Genomic DNA, 12160 nt, shown 5'->3' on the forward strand with positions numbered 1-12160 from the left:
TGTCTGAAGAGAATCATTTGTGTTTTGTCTGGGTTGGGTGTTACTCTCTATTTCCGACACCACCTGTCGACCAGGTTAAGGTAATTTCGAGCAAACCCAAGTGTTGCATCAACGTCTCGCGCTGTAGTTACGAGATCTGTGTCGTCTGCGTAGAGCAAAGTGGTTGTTCTAGTGTATCGAGGGTTAGGGAAGTCACTGTTGTATATGATGTATAGTATAAGAGCCAAGACGGAACCCTGACGTACTCCCGCAGTGGGAGTAAAAGAATCAGAGAAATGACCCTGTTCCTTAACCGTAACTTGACGCTGAGAGACATATGAATGGATAAGTCTGACGAATGAGAGTGGTAGGCCGATGTTCAGTAGTTTCGTGACCAGTCCCATATGCCAAACTTGGTTAAAGGCTTTTTGAACATCGAGAAAGATACCTAGTGAAACTTTTCCATCGTTCAGACTTTGTGTGAGGTGTGTGACGATTTCAGTCAATGCCGTTTTGGTAGAGTACCCTTCTCTAAAGCCGAATTGGAATGGTGGGATGACATTGTGTTCTGTGGTAAAGTCTTTGAGTCTTTCCTTGAGGATCCTCTCGAAGACCTTAGCCAGGACATTTAGGAGTGATATCGGTCTGTAAGAGTTTAGATCGGTACGTGGTTTGCCCTTTTTTAGAAGCATAATTGTATTGGCTACTTTCCATGGGGATGGAAAGTAGCAGAGTTTGAGAGTGGCATTGATTATGTTTTATGTTCGTCAGATATAGAGTAACGCTCGGTGGGAGGTGTTTCACGCAGTCCCTGGCAATTTTGTCAGGTCCTGGTGTGTTCGATTTGCCGATTTAGCAAAATTTTGTGAAGGTTTGTTGATCCACAAGCGACATGATAGAATGATCATGGGGTGCCTGTGGGTCGAAGGGGGCTTCGAGCAGTCGTGTTATGTCTCTCGGTAACAGTACGGAAGGCGAGATCAAATCGGCCTTCTGTTGATTTGAGTTTATGATTTGATTGTTCACCACAAGGAGAGAAGGATTGTTGGTTTTCTGTTTGGTTAGGCATTTGAGTTTATGCCAGAATGCACCACTATCGCGATAATCAAGAATGGACGTAGCTGCAATCCATTGTCTGGTCTGCAGATTGTTGACCTGCAGTTTGATTATTACTCCGGTTATACTCTGTATTGATCAGGGGGTTGCGGCTGCGTTAAAACTGACGAAGGAGTCGTCTCTTTTGTTTGATTTTATCGATGATAAATTGTGAAAAAAGGTGGTTTTCTAGGGTTGATGACCCTGTTAGGGACTGACAGATCAATTGCTTGATTTATCAGATCGGAAATAACCGTGATACCTTGATCGATATCATCCGGGTGTGTTAGGTTGCCTAACTCAGTAGTATTGACAGATAGGTAGGTTTTGTAGAGTTCCCAGTTGGCGTGTTTGTAGTCTCTTATTATTTTGGGAGGGTTAGGAGGTAGAGGGTTAAATATCTGTTCTTTAACCAGCAAGGGTAGGTGATCCGACGTAATCGAGTCACCCAGGAAGCATTCGTCATCCAGTAAATCGATCAAATCGTATGTGCACACAATGTAATTGACGGACGACATGCCCTGGGCTTCCATAAAAGTCGGTTCACGGTTACGGATGCGATGTAAGGGAAGGTTAATGAGCAGATCCGAAAGGTCATTGCCTGCACGGTTTGTGGCCGTGTCGCCAAATTGTGTATGCCTGGCGTTAAAGTCTCCAAGTATGATTGCCGTATTCAGGCTGGAGACGTAGTCAAACAATGCTTCGGATAAGGGTTGTGCTGGATGTTTATAATAAGAGACTAGTGTAAGTGTGGTGTTGTTATCGAGGTGTATGTCAACTGCCAGGCAGTCTTCATCATTAAGGATAACATGGGGAGGGATGGTGTGAGGAGAGAAAGGAATTCCATATTTAATGAGGAAGCCAATACCACGAGATATCTGGCTTCGAGGATGGTGTAAGGTGCAGTATCCAGGGAAGATAGGGTCGCTTTTGGAGAGGTTGTCGAAGAGGGCAAGGATTTGGATGTTATGCCGTTGTAGGATAGGTTTGATGAAGGGACGTTTTCTCGCGATACCCTGGCAGTTCACAGCACCTAGCAAGCTGTCCATTAGAGTGGCATGAAGGAGATGGATGCTCTATTGTTATGAGCCACAAGAGTACTCCTGTGACCGAACATCAGAGTGGAGAAGTGATTAGTGACGTCAAGTATGAGTTGACGCCTGTCGGGAAGGAGGTTGATCAGGATGAGGGAGGTGAATTCCATGACTGTCTTCATGTCTGAAGTCAGTTCATAGGGAGGGACACGTTTCTCAGTGGTTACAGGTTGGGTCTCTTGAGGTGTTTTGGGGATTTTCCTTCTGTGGGGGCATTTGGCCGAGTAGGCCCCATGGTCACCACCGCAGTTAGGGCATTTTGATGTTTGAGGGGTGGGACAGGAGGAGGATTTGTGGTCTTGGCCACAAGTCGGACAACGATACAGCTTTTGCGGGCACTCCGAAATGGTATGCCCGTTTTGGCTGCATCTGTCACAGTACTTGGGCACCGGAGGGACTGGGTTGGCGTTCAAAGGGAGCTCAACGTGTAGTCGGAGCCCGTCCATGAATATGCCCCTGGTCAGCATCTCCGTGTACTTGAGTTCACTCGACGTGACCAGTTTAACAAAGGTGGTGGGTAAATTCGCCCGAGATATTATTCTCCATAATCTGACTACGGGAATGTCCATCTCGGTGAAGGTGCGGGTAAGGTCGGCATCTGAGTAGATTTTGTCCACTCCTTTGACGACGAACATGTACTTGTCATATCATCATGAACATTTAAATGACTATACCACAGAATAAATAACAATCAGAATGCCCATTCTGCTTGACAAGATAAGTATGCGCATTTCGTTCACGCAGACAAAATCAGCCATGTTTTAAACGGAACCACTGCTATTCAGTGAAATTTTATCTGGTGTGCATAGAAAAATTAACCCGGTTTAATTGATTTACGACAACCATAGACATAATATGCAATATTTTATGTCGTACTTTTAGTTGAAGAATAGATTAAATTATTTTAAAATTACTAAATTATTAATTTCTAAAAATTTAAATTATGGTTCTGTTGTAGCTTGTCACAAATGTCTCATTCCGAGTCTCTGTTTCCGTTTAAAATATGGCGATCGCGTGCTGACACAGTTAAAAGGCGGCATCTGAGAGTGGGCATTCTGATTGTTATTTATTCTGTGACTATACCTAATTACCATATTTTTCAACTTTTTAGTTTTAATAGTTTAGCTTTTAAAGCATCCTTATAATCTTCCATGCGAAAGTGTATAAACACAGTACCACTTATTCTTCCCATGACACTTGCTGATCCATTACTTTTGAATTTGTACATTTTGTGGAAATGTAAAAAAAATTAAATTCCTTCCATCCTCTTTGAACTTTATTAAATTATTTTTGCGGGTTCCTACACTTCAAATATTTCTACCAGTCATCTGAATCAATAAAAAAATAAAAAATTGAATTAATTTATATTAAACATTTTCCTGCATTAATCCCAATGTTACCTTTACTATATAATACAGCAGAAATAAAATCCATTAAGATATAAGCATAAACTAAACAAGATATAAACATAAACAACTAAAACACTGACGATATTATTTAACAACAAAATATATTCTCCAAAACACTTTTTATATTCTGTTCTCAAACATTTCGTAAAATGATCCCCTGGGTGACGTCACGGTGACATATTTCATTCTGCTAATGTCAAAGTTACCATGCAACCACAGAATACTAATCACGTATTCTGTGATGCAACCTGTCTTTAAATAGCCTTGGATTGCGCTCTCTATTTTTCATCGAGTTAGAATCTATTATAGAGTTAGATCATAGTACATAAAACTATGGAGTTAGATTCTAACTTGATGCTATTTTTAGATATTTTTATCATTTTCATTTTTTATTCATGTTCTGTGGCGATGGATGACATGATGACATTATATGACTATGACAGTTTTGACAATTGACAAAACTAAATGAAAAGCAGGTCCATTTTAGTTATGTCAGAAACTATATATTTTTTGTTTTTTCGTTAATAAGAGCTTTTAATTTATTTAAATAAGTACCAAGTGTGTCAAAGGCAATGTCTGAGGCAACGTCCAAAAAAATAGATGACTTACTTAGCCGTATTCAAAACGAGAGGAGCTCACCGAATTTATCCATAAACCGCTCTGGCAATGGGAGTCTACCCCCTAGTCGTAAAGGTTTATCCTGTAAGTTAATTCATTTTATTTTTATTTGTTAGGTAGACTAAGAGAAACAAAGCATTCTTCGTGATCATAGATATAAATTTATCGCCATACATTGTTATTATAAATTAATGTAATTGTAATAGTGATTGAAGTTACATTAAAATTTATTGATATATTTATAAATAGTGAGATTAATTTGTTTGAGGATTTAAGAGATGCCAGGATTTTTGGGTACTAAGAAACAACAGTGCATTTCATTTGCAGAAGAATTACCATTATCAGGAAAATGTTGAGCATAGGAAAACAATGAATAAAATTAAAAGTAATAAATGTAGAAAACAAATAAACTCAACTGATGAAGACCATAAATCCATGGTAAAAGCTGTTAAATATACTGGGCACTAATATCATATGAAGACACAAGAAGATGAAAAAAGTATAATGATTTGATTACTTTTTTTGAATAAATTATTTCATGGCTTTTCCAAAGTATTTTTACCAATATGCTGAAATACTAAACAAGCAATTATGATTTTCGTTAATAAAGAAGGAATAAACTTGGTTTAGTGTTGTGTATGTGTGGTTTTTGAGACAATTTTGCTATAAGACACCAACATGAATTAAAAATTTAAATAAGCTGAAATGTAGGTATAGTCTGTTCAGTCAGTTGGGGAATAGTTTGACAGATTTATTGTTGAAAACTTTCTCAAAAATTCCTACGTCTCAGTATTAATAGCTCAAATTTACAACTTACTGTTGTAGACTCCTTTCACTAAACAAATAAGAGAAATCATGATTAATGTCAGTGTATATTCTTTAATTTTCATTAAAAACTTTCTGTTTGTAAATACTAATTTATAAAAGCCTATAACATTTCAAAATCAACATTTGTTTATGTTGAATATTGGCTATAAGCACATATGCTTGGTAGTTGCAGTAACAATTTAACTAACATATCAAAAAATATTGACTCAATTCACTAGACCTCTAATACTAGAATCGGTGAAGTGAACCTAGTATATACACAAGAATGCTGAGATTTTCCCTTTGTCCAAAGTCAAAATTACCAGTATCAATCACTGCCCTTCACCACATTGCTGCCTTTTATTAATGTGTTTTATTGTGAATGGAAAAGTGGCTTAATTTCGTGCTAAATGTCTTTTTATTATAATTTTAATATAATAATCTCATACATGTGCAAGGAATAACCATTATGAACCTATTTCATAGTTTGTCCTTGTACATCCTTAATGTTGAATATAATCTTAGAAAGAATATCTTTTGAAATTTATTTCTTTAAATGTGACTTCAATCAATTATTTATTACTTACATAATTTTTTCTTGAAATATAAAACACTGACAAACTCATTAACTAAAGAAAAAGTGGCATATAAACTTGTACAAAATATTCTAGAAAATTGTCAACTTTCTTGGGCTTAACAATTCATACAGATCTGGATTATGCGACAGTATATAGCTTTTATCTATCACACATTTTTATAAAAGAGGTCTTGATTAAAAGGGCTTTTATAATCTCAAGATATTTATACAATATCTTGGGAAATGTTTAATTGTAAAATATTTAACATTTTTAGAATATCAGTTATAAAATAATAACTCCTTTTGATATCTAATATGGTACAAATAAAGAACTGGATGAATCGCCAATTAAGAGGATGATCTATTACCCAAATTCAATAGAATTCTTCATTATAGCAAGAGGAACCTATTTACCATGTTTAAAGATACATGGAATTTCAATAGGGTTCTTCCTTACACCAATAGGAACTTATTTACCCATTTTTGGGGTTTCTATATATGTGGAATATGCTTTGTGATGGTTGTCTGTAGTGTTTCCTTAGAGCTAATAGTTTTCAATGACAGCTGGCTGATAATTATAAAAGGAACATTTTTTTAAATGTTTTCTTTTACCAAAACAATGTTTTATGAATTACTACTAGCATACGTAGATGACATTAACATTGTGGGAAACACAGTCACTAATGTGAAGGAGACTTTTAATAAATTGGAGGTAGAGGCAAAGAAAACTGGTTTAAGGGTAAACGAAGAGAAAACCGAATACATGTGCATCAACAGTCAAAAGGGACAAGATGGAATTGGGCAAAATGTTAAGGAAATTGAAAGAGTGGAGAGTTTTAAATATCTCGGAGCAACAATCACTGCAGATAACGATATCGCGGAAGAGATTAAAGGAAGAATTCAGGCAGCAAACAGATGTATGTACAGCCTCCACAATACTATTAAATCTAAAAGCCTAACACAAACATCAAAGATTAGAATATATAAAACAGTGATTAGACCAGTGCTCATGTATGGGTGTGAGACGTGGACCATGACCAAAGAAACTGAAAGAAACCTTAGATGTTTCGAGAGGAAAATCCTCAGAAGAATCTTTGGGCTCTATCACTACATTAATAATAACCAATACCGAATGAGAACAAATGCTGAGATCAAGCAGATGTATAGAGCGAGCGATATAGTCTGGCCATGTCCATAGACTCAATAATAACCGCCTTGCCAAGCTAATATGGGAGGAAGCCCCCACAGGAAGAAGGCTCTTAGGATGTCTACGAATGCGATGGAGAGAAAATATATGGTCAGATCTAAGAACAATGGGACTACCCACTGACCCAACTATTATGGATGACCGTTCAAGATGGAGGCAAGTTGTGCAGTCAGCCAAAACCCATCCTGGGTTGTAGTGCTACGAGAAAAAGAAGAAGAAGAATGTTTTATGAAGAACTGGGTAATAAGGCAATATTATGTCCTGCCTGTCAACACTACCCATATATTAGTTATACTGAACAATAACTTTGGTTGAGTTTACCGAAAGTACAAGCTGATTACAGCCGCAAATGTCAAACATGGAACAAAAAATTTCGATATAGCAGTGTTGGCATGTTTTTATAATGTAGATCCTGTATGCTTCAAATATAAAAAGAAAAAGCTTTAGAAAAGTACATTTTGTTTATATTATGTTGTGAATTCTGCAATTTTTGAATTATATAAAACAACAATGAGTAAATATTTGTTTCTTTGTAGATTAATTGCAGTTAATTAATAGAATTTTTTTAGCAATTACCCTTTGATAGATTAGGGGATAGATTTGGCAATCGTCAAATCAGCGGTTGCCTGATTACAACAGATGTTTACAATTAATCTCGAAAGTGACAAATATTTACTCGTTATTGCTTCATATAAATTGAAAATTGCAGAATTCATAAAATAGTATAACCAAATGTACTTTTTAAAAGCTTTATCTCTTTATATTTGAAGCATACAACATATGCATTATAAAAACATGCCAACACTGCCAAACCGAAATATTTTTGACATTTGCGGCTATATTCAGCTTGTACTTTCAGTAAACTCGACCATAACTTTTTCCAGCAGCAGCTGGAGCCATTTTTGTTTTACAACATCTCCTTGGTTTCCAGGTTATACAAAATCATTTTGGAATTGTGTCAATGTATATTTGGCAACTTGTTTGTCTTGCTTTTTTCGTACTATTGTTTCATGGCAATATTGAACTTAAGTTTCAGTTTTTGTTATTTTTATATTCACAACTGTTAGGTTCCCCTGTTAGGTTATAATTGTGTATTATAGTGAGTTTTATTGTATAATAAAACTTTAGCCAGTTTTATTGTTTAAAAAAACTCTAGCCAATTTACAATGTTGTAAAAGTTTCCAAGAAATATGCAGTTGTCATGATTCTAGTATTTTTTCATAAGATGAAGAACCACTAGTCTTTTCCAATATATTCATCTTGCTGACCTGCATGTAGGACAAAATTTAAAATCAAACCATATGGTTAGTGAGGATATATAAATTCTTCTCCTTTTTTAATTTTTTTTATGCATATTGCCTGTTTTTCTTTAACTTTGCCTATTACAGTGTTGGAATACTACTTTCCATCTATTTCTAGGACAACCTATGCTTCTTTTAAACATATATTTATTATCTCATTACTCCTATTTTTTGTTGTCCATCAATGTTTTTCCAGTTATTCTTCTTGGGATTCTCATTTCATTTATTTTTAAGTATCTTCATGTTGTGGTAGTTTGAGATGTTTCTATGTATATCACGACAGGTAGGATTACAGATTTGTATATGTGTGTGTTGCTATTTTCAACTGTTTATAAATTATGTCATTTAGACTAGTGTTGTATCCATCGTGATTGATTCATTTGTTTTAATTAAATCACTGCATAGTATTGAACGACCGAATCCTGCTAGTTCATAACGATCCAATCATATGGTGACAAAAATCTATTGATGGACCGCCGACGGCGCCGATCGAGATCAAACCAAAACAAAATCACACAAAGACATTGCGACAAAGACCGATATTATGCCATGCCGGGACTGACTTAGCTTACAGCTCTGTTAGCTACAGACCGGGAGTATTGGACTTGGAAAATATTCTATCGGACCCAAGCGATTGCTTTCGCTTGTGTTGCTAATAGTTATTAGGTAGTTGAAATCATAAAATATTGCAAAGTTAAAATTTGCACAGTGACAATAAATATTTATATTTGGATGCAGCACATATTTCCATATAAATCTATAATTATTTCTGAGTTACACTAAGAACCTAAAAACAAACACATAATAAATTCTAGCTTCTTGAATATTTCTTAAGAATCTAGGCCCTACTCGCAATAACATAAACATATGAAGGACAATGAAGGTGAATATGCATATATGAAATACGGTACTATAATAGCAATACTACCGGTTTCCAGTCGTTTTAGCTCAATCCCATGCTATTCCCATAGCTCTAGTAATATACTGTATACTAATGGATAAATAATGAAATTTCACTATACCAAGAATGCCATATAGGGGTATATTTACTAATGATAAACAATACTACCAACTACCTAAATGTGGTAGTGTTCACTATACTTAAGTATTATTTTTACATTGAAAGTGTTATGTGATTATTTTAAACAATAAAAATTCTTATACTTTAGTATATATTTTTTTCTGTGTGTTCTTGGTAACAACTGATTGTTTATTAAAACACATCTAGATTTCTACTTTTTGTGTTTTTTTAGTGGGCCTTAATAGTAATAACGGAAGCCCTGTCTTGGCTAGACCTAAAAACCTGATCTTCACCACTAGACAAAATGATGATTTAGAAACAGAAAAGAAACTAAAAGAAATTATGAAAATTAGTGGTGATTTAACAGTGGATGGTGTAATGTATAAAACTGACATAAAAGATATGGAACATATTGAAGAACTTGGAAATGGTACCTGTGGTCATGTAGTGAAAATGAGGCACAAACCTAGTGGAAGTATTATAGCTGTTAAGGTAAGTCTTTATCTTCTTTTTTGAAACTCCTATCCTACAGAGGTGTCAAAGGCACATTATTTTTTCCCCTTGATTTATTTTCAGTCTTGTCTTTTAATCTTATTTAAGTACTAATCTAATTTAATTTACCATATGTTTTGGCTGTTATTGATGTGTACTTACCAGTTAAGTTGCCTTTTTTCCGTTTCCTGTTTTTCTTAATATTGTATTATTTGAAGTATAGTGAATTTAATATTGCTTTCAGATATTTAAATGTCAATACTGTTTCTAGATTCCTATGTATCATTTATTTAGCATATGGCATTTCGACACATTTATGAGATTACAATAAATAAGTTAAATTATAATAGAACCTATATAAAAATACTTAATCATATCCAATTTATAGGCAAACATCGCGATTTTTTATGTAGTTAAACGAATAAGACAACGCAAATAGAAAATCTTAAGAACTGCACTTGTAGCCTTGTTGGTTCTCTGTTATATGTTTGATAGATTGGACCTCGCCACAGCTGCATGACTTTTGCAATTGCTTTTGGTTGAGCTTCCGACCATTCATGGGTCCATTTGGTGATCATGTTGAACCCAGTTGCTGCAGCCGTTTCTGCAGTTTGTATGGAAGATTTTATGGAACACACTGGAGACTTTTGGTCGCATCTTTTATATAGTTATGAATCGGCAACGCTGTGTTGTTAAGGATTTTTATATATTCTTTGATTATAAGATTGAGTCAGTGAAGGTGTGGTGGTGGAATGTCGCCCAGCACTGATAGCCAATGGTTTGGTGCAGATTTCATTACTCCAGTGATCATTCCCATGGTATTATTTAGCTGAAGATCAATTTTTTATACATGGGCACTGTTGATCCATATTGGTGCACAATATTCAGCTACAGAATAAATAAGAGCTAAGCCTGATGACCTGAGTGTGGATGCCTATGCCCCAAATGTTGTGCTGCAGAGCTTCTGAATGATGTTATTTCTTGTTTTTAGCTTCTCGGCAACTGTATTTAAATGTTCTCTTAAGCTTAACGTTCTGTCCAAAGTCAAGCCTATTTATTTTGTTAAGTGTTCTTGACACCAAATTCTTGCTTAGGTGTAAGCAGGTTACTTTTTTGATAGTAACTTCTTTGGACTAAAACCAAGTTATTCTTTCAAGAGTAGTGTATATGTTACGGACAAAAGAGCAATTGGTCGATAGTTTTTTGGGTGGTCAGCTGGTTTACCCAGTTTTAGTATTACTAAAATTTTTGAATGTTTAAATTCCCTTGGGATTCTGCTATTCTGAATTATGTTGTGTGAAGAAATGTGCTAGCCAGGTTTTTGTGTATTTCCCGCAATTGAGTATGAAAAGCGTCCGTCGAAACCTGGAGCTTTTCCCGGAGAAACGCCTTTAAGGGCGATCTCTATTTCTTCTATAGACTATGAATAAGTTCATCTGCGATCTCTTGGTCTGTAGTTTCAAGAACATTTTGCTATTATATATCACTATTTTGACACTTTGAATGAGGGATATATTCTTTTCGATAACCTCTACGCATGCTGTTCTTGGCAGTACTTATCACAGCCCTGACAAAACGAGCATAGTTTTTACTGGCAGGGGGTATCCAACCCAGTCACTTATCAAGGTCAGAAGTGAACTTTCCCCAGTTTGCTATAGATTCCTACTTTGTAATTGATGTGTAAACCTCTACATGGGTGACATCCTTATGAAGTCAGCAAAGACTACATCGACAATATGGTCTCAAACTATTGGTTGAAATCAGGAAAGATGTTTCCTGAAACAGAAGGTTCCTTACTCGCTATTCAGGACCAGGTTATTACCACCAAAAATTTCCTGAAATATATTGTCAAAGATTCTCATGTCCCAAACGGCCAATGCTGATATGGATGTAAAGCTCAAGAAACCATCCAACATCTCACCAGGGTCTGCCAGGCATTTGCTGCACCTAAATATAAGGAACGGCATAATTCAGTAGGAAAGATCCTTTATCAAGAGGTAGCTATCAAACTGGGACTTTCTTCTTAGGGTGCCTGTCCGTTCCGAACATTGGCGATCATTCTAGCTATGATGACTTCGTAGGTTGCTATTCAGAATAGCTGTGTTGAGGTCTTTCTATACCATGCTCTCAGGTTAGCAAGCCAGGATATTATTCTTTGTCCCCTGGGACTTCCCTAATAAAAACCATCTCCCATATTATAAATATGTTCCTGAGAGTATGCTTGAGAGAAATTCAAATATGAAGACAATGGAGAATCGAAAGCACTCAGTCAATACTTACTATTCTCTCTACTACTGGAGTCATCCCGAGGAACCTCCTAGAAAACATAAAAAAGCTAAATCTGAGTGAACATCTCTATAAGACCATGCAGAAAGCTGTACTACTCTCAACTTCCAGATGTGTACTAAAATTTTTTTGGAGGTACTCCAACACACCAAGTCACCTAGGGCTCGATAACACGGAAAGAGAAACACCAGAGCTCAATCCTTTTGATACTACAGGTTCTGTGATGAGTGAATTTTACCCACACATTCAGTGGGAGCCATATGGCTAAATCTGG

At 35.8% G+C, this 12160-nt stretch overlaps 1 protein-coding gene across 2 annotated transcripts in view; it reads left to right on the forward strand.

Annotated features, from left to right (window-relative positions):
* Nucleotides 1-4048: 4048 nt before the first annotated feature.
* The window catches only part of LOC140443751 (uncharacterized), a 58771-nt gene continuing 50659 nt past the window's right edge, over nucleotides 4049-12160 (forward strand). For both annotated transcript variants that reach the window (XR_011951260.1, XM_072535169.1), the window contains exons 1-2: nucleotides 4049-4279; nucleotides 9341-9600. Coding sequence is in view for 1 of the 2 variants with exons in the window: in XM_072535169.1 (XP_072391270.1) it covers nucleotides 4150-4279; nucleotides 9341-9600 (390 nt within the window). In the remaining variant the exon portion in view is untranslated. The remainder of the gene's footprint in view (nucleotides 4280-9340; nucleotides 9601-12160) is intronic.

The sequence above is a fragment of the Diabrotica undecimpunctata genome, chromosome 6, assembly GCF_040954645.1.
Source record: "Diabrotica undecimpunctata isolate CICGRU chromosome 6, icDiaUnde3, whole genome shotgun sequence".
NCBI lineage: Eukaryota > Metazoa > Arthropoda > Insecta > Coleoptera > Chrysomelidae > Diabrotica > Diabrotica undecimpunctata.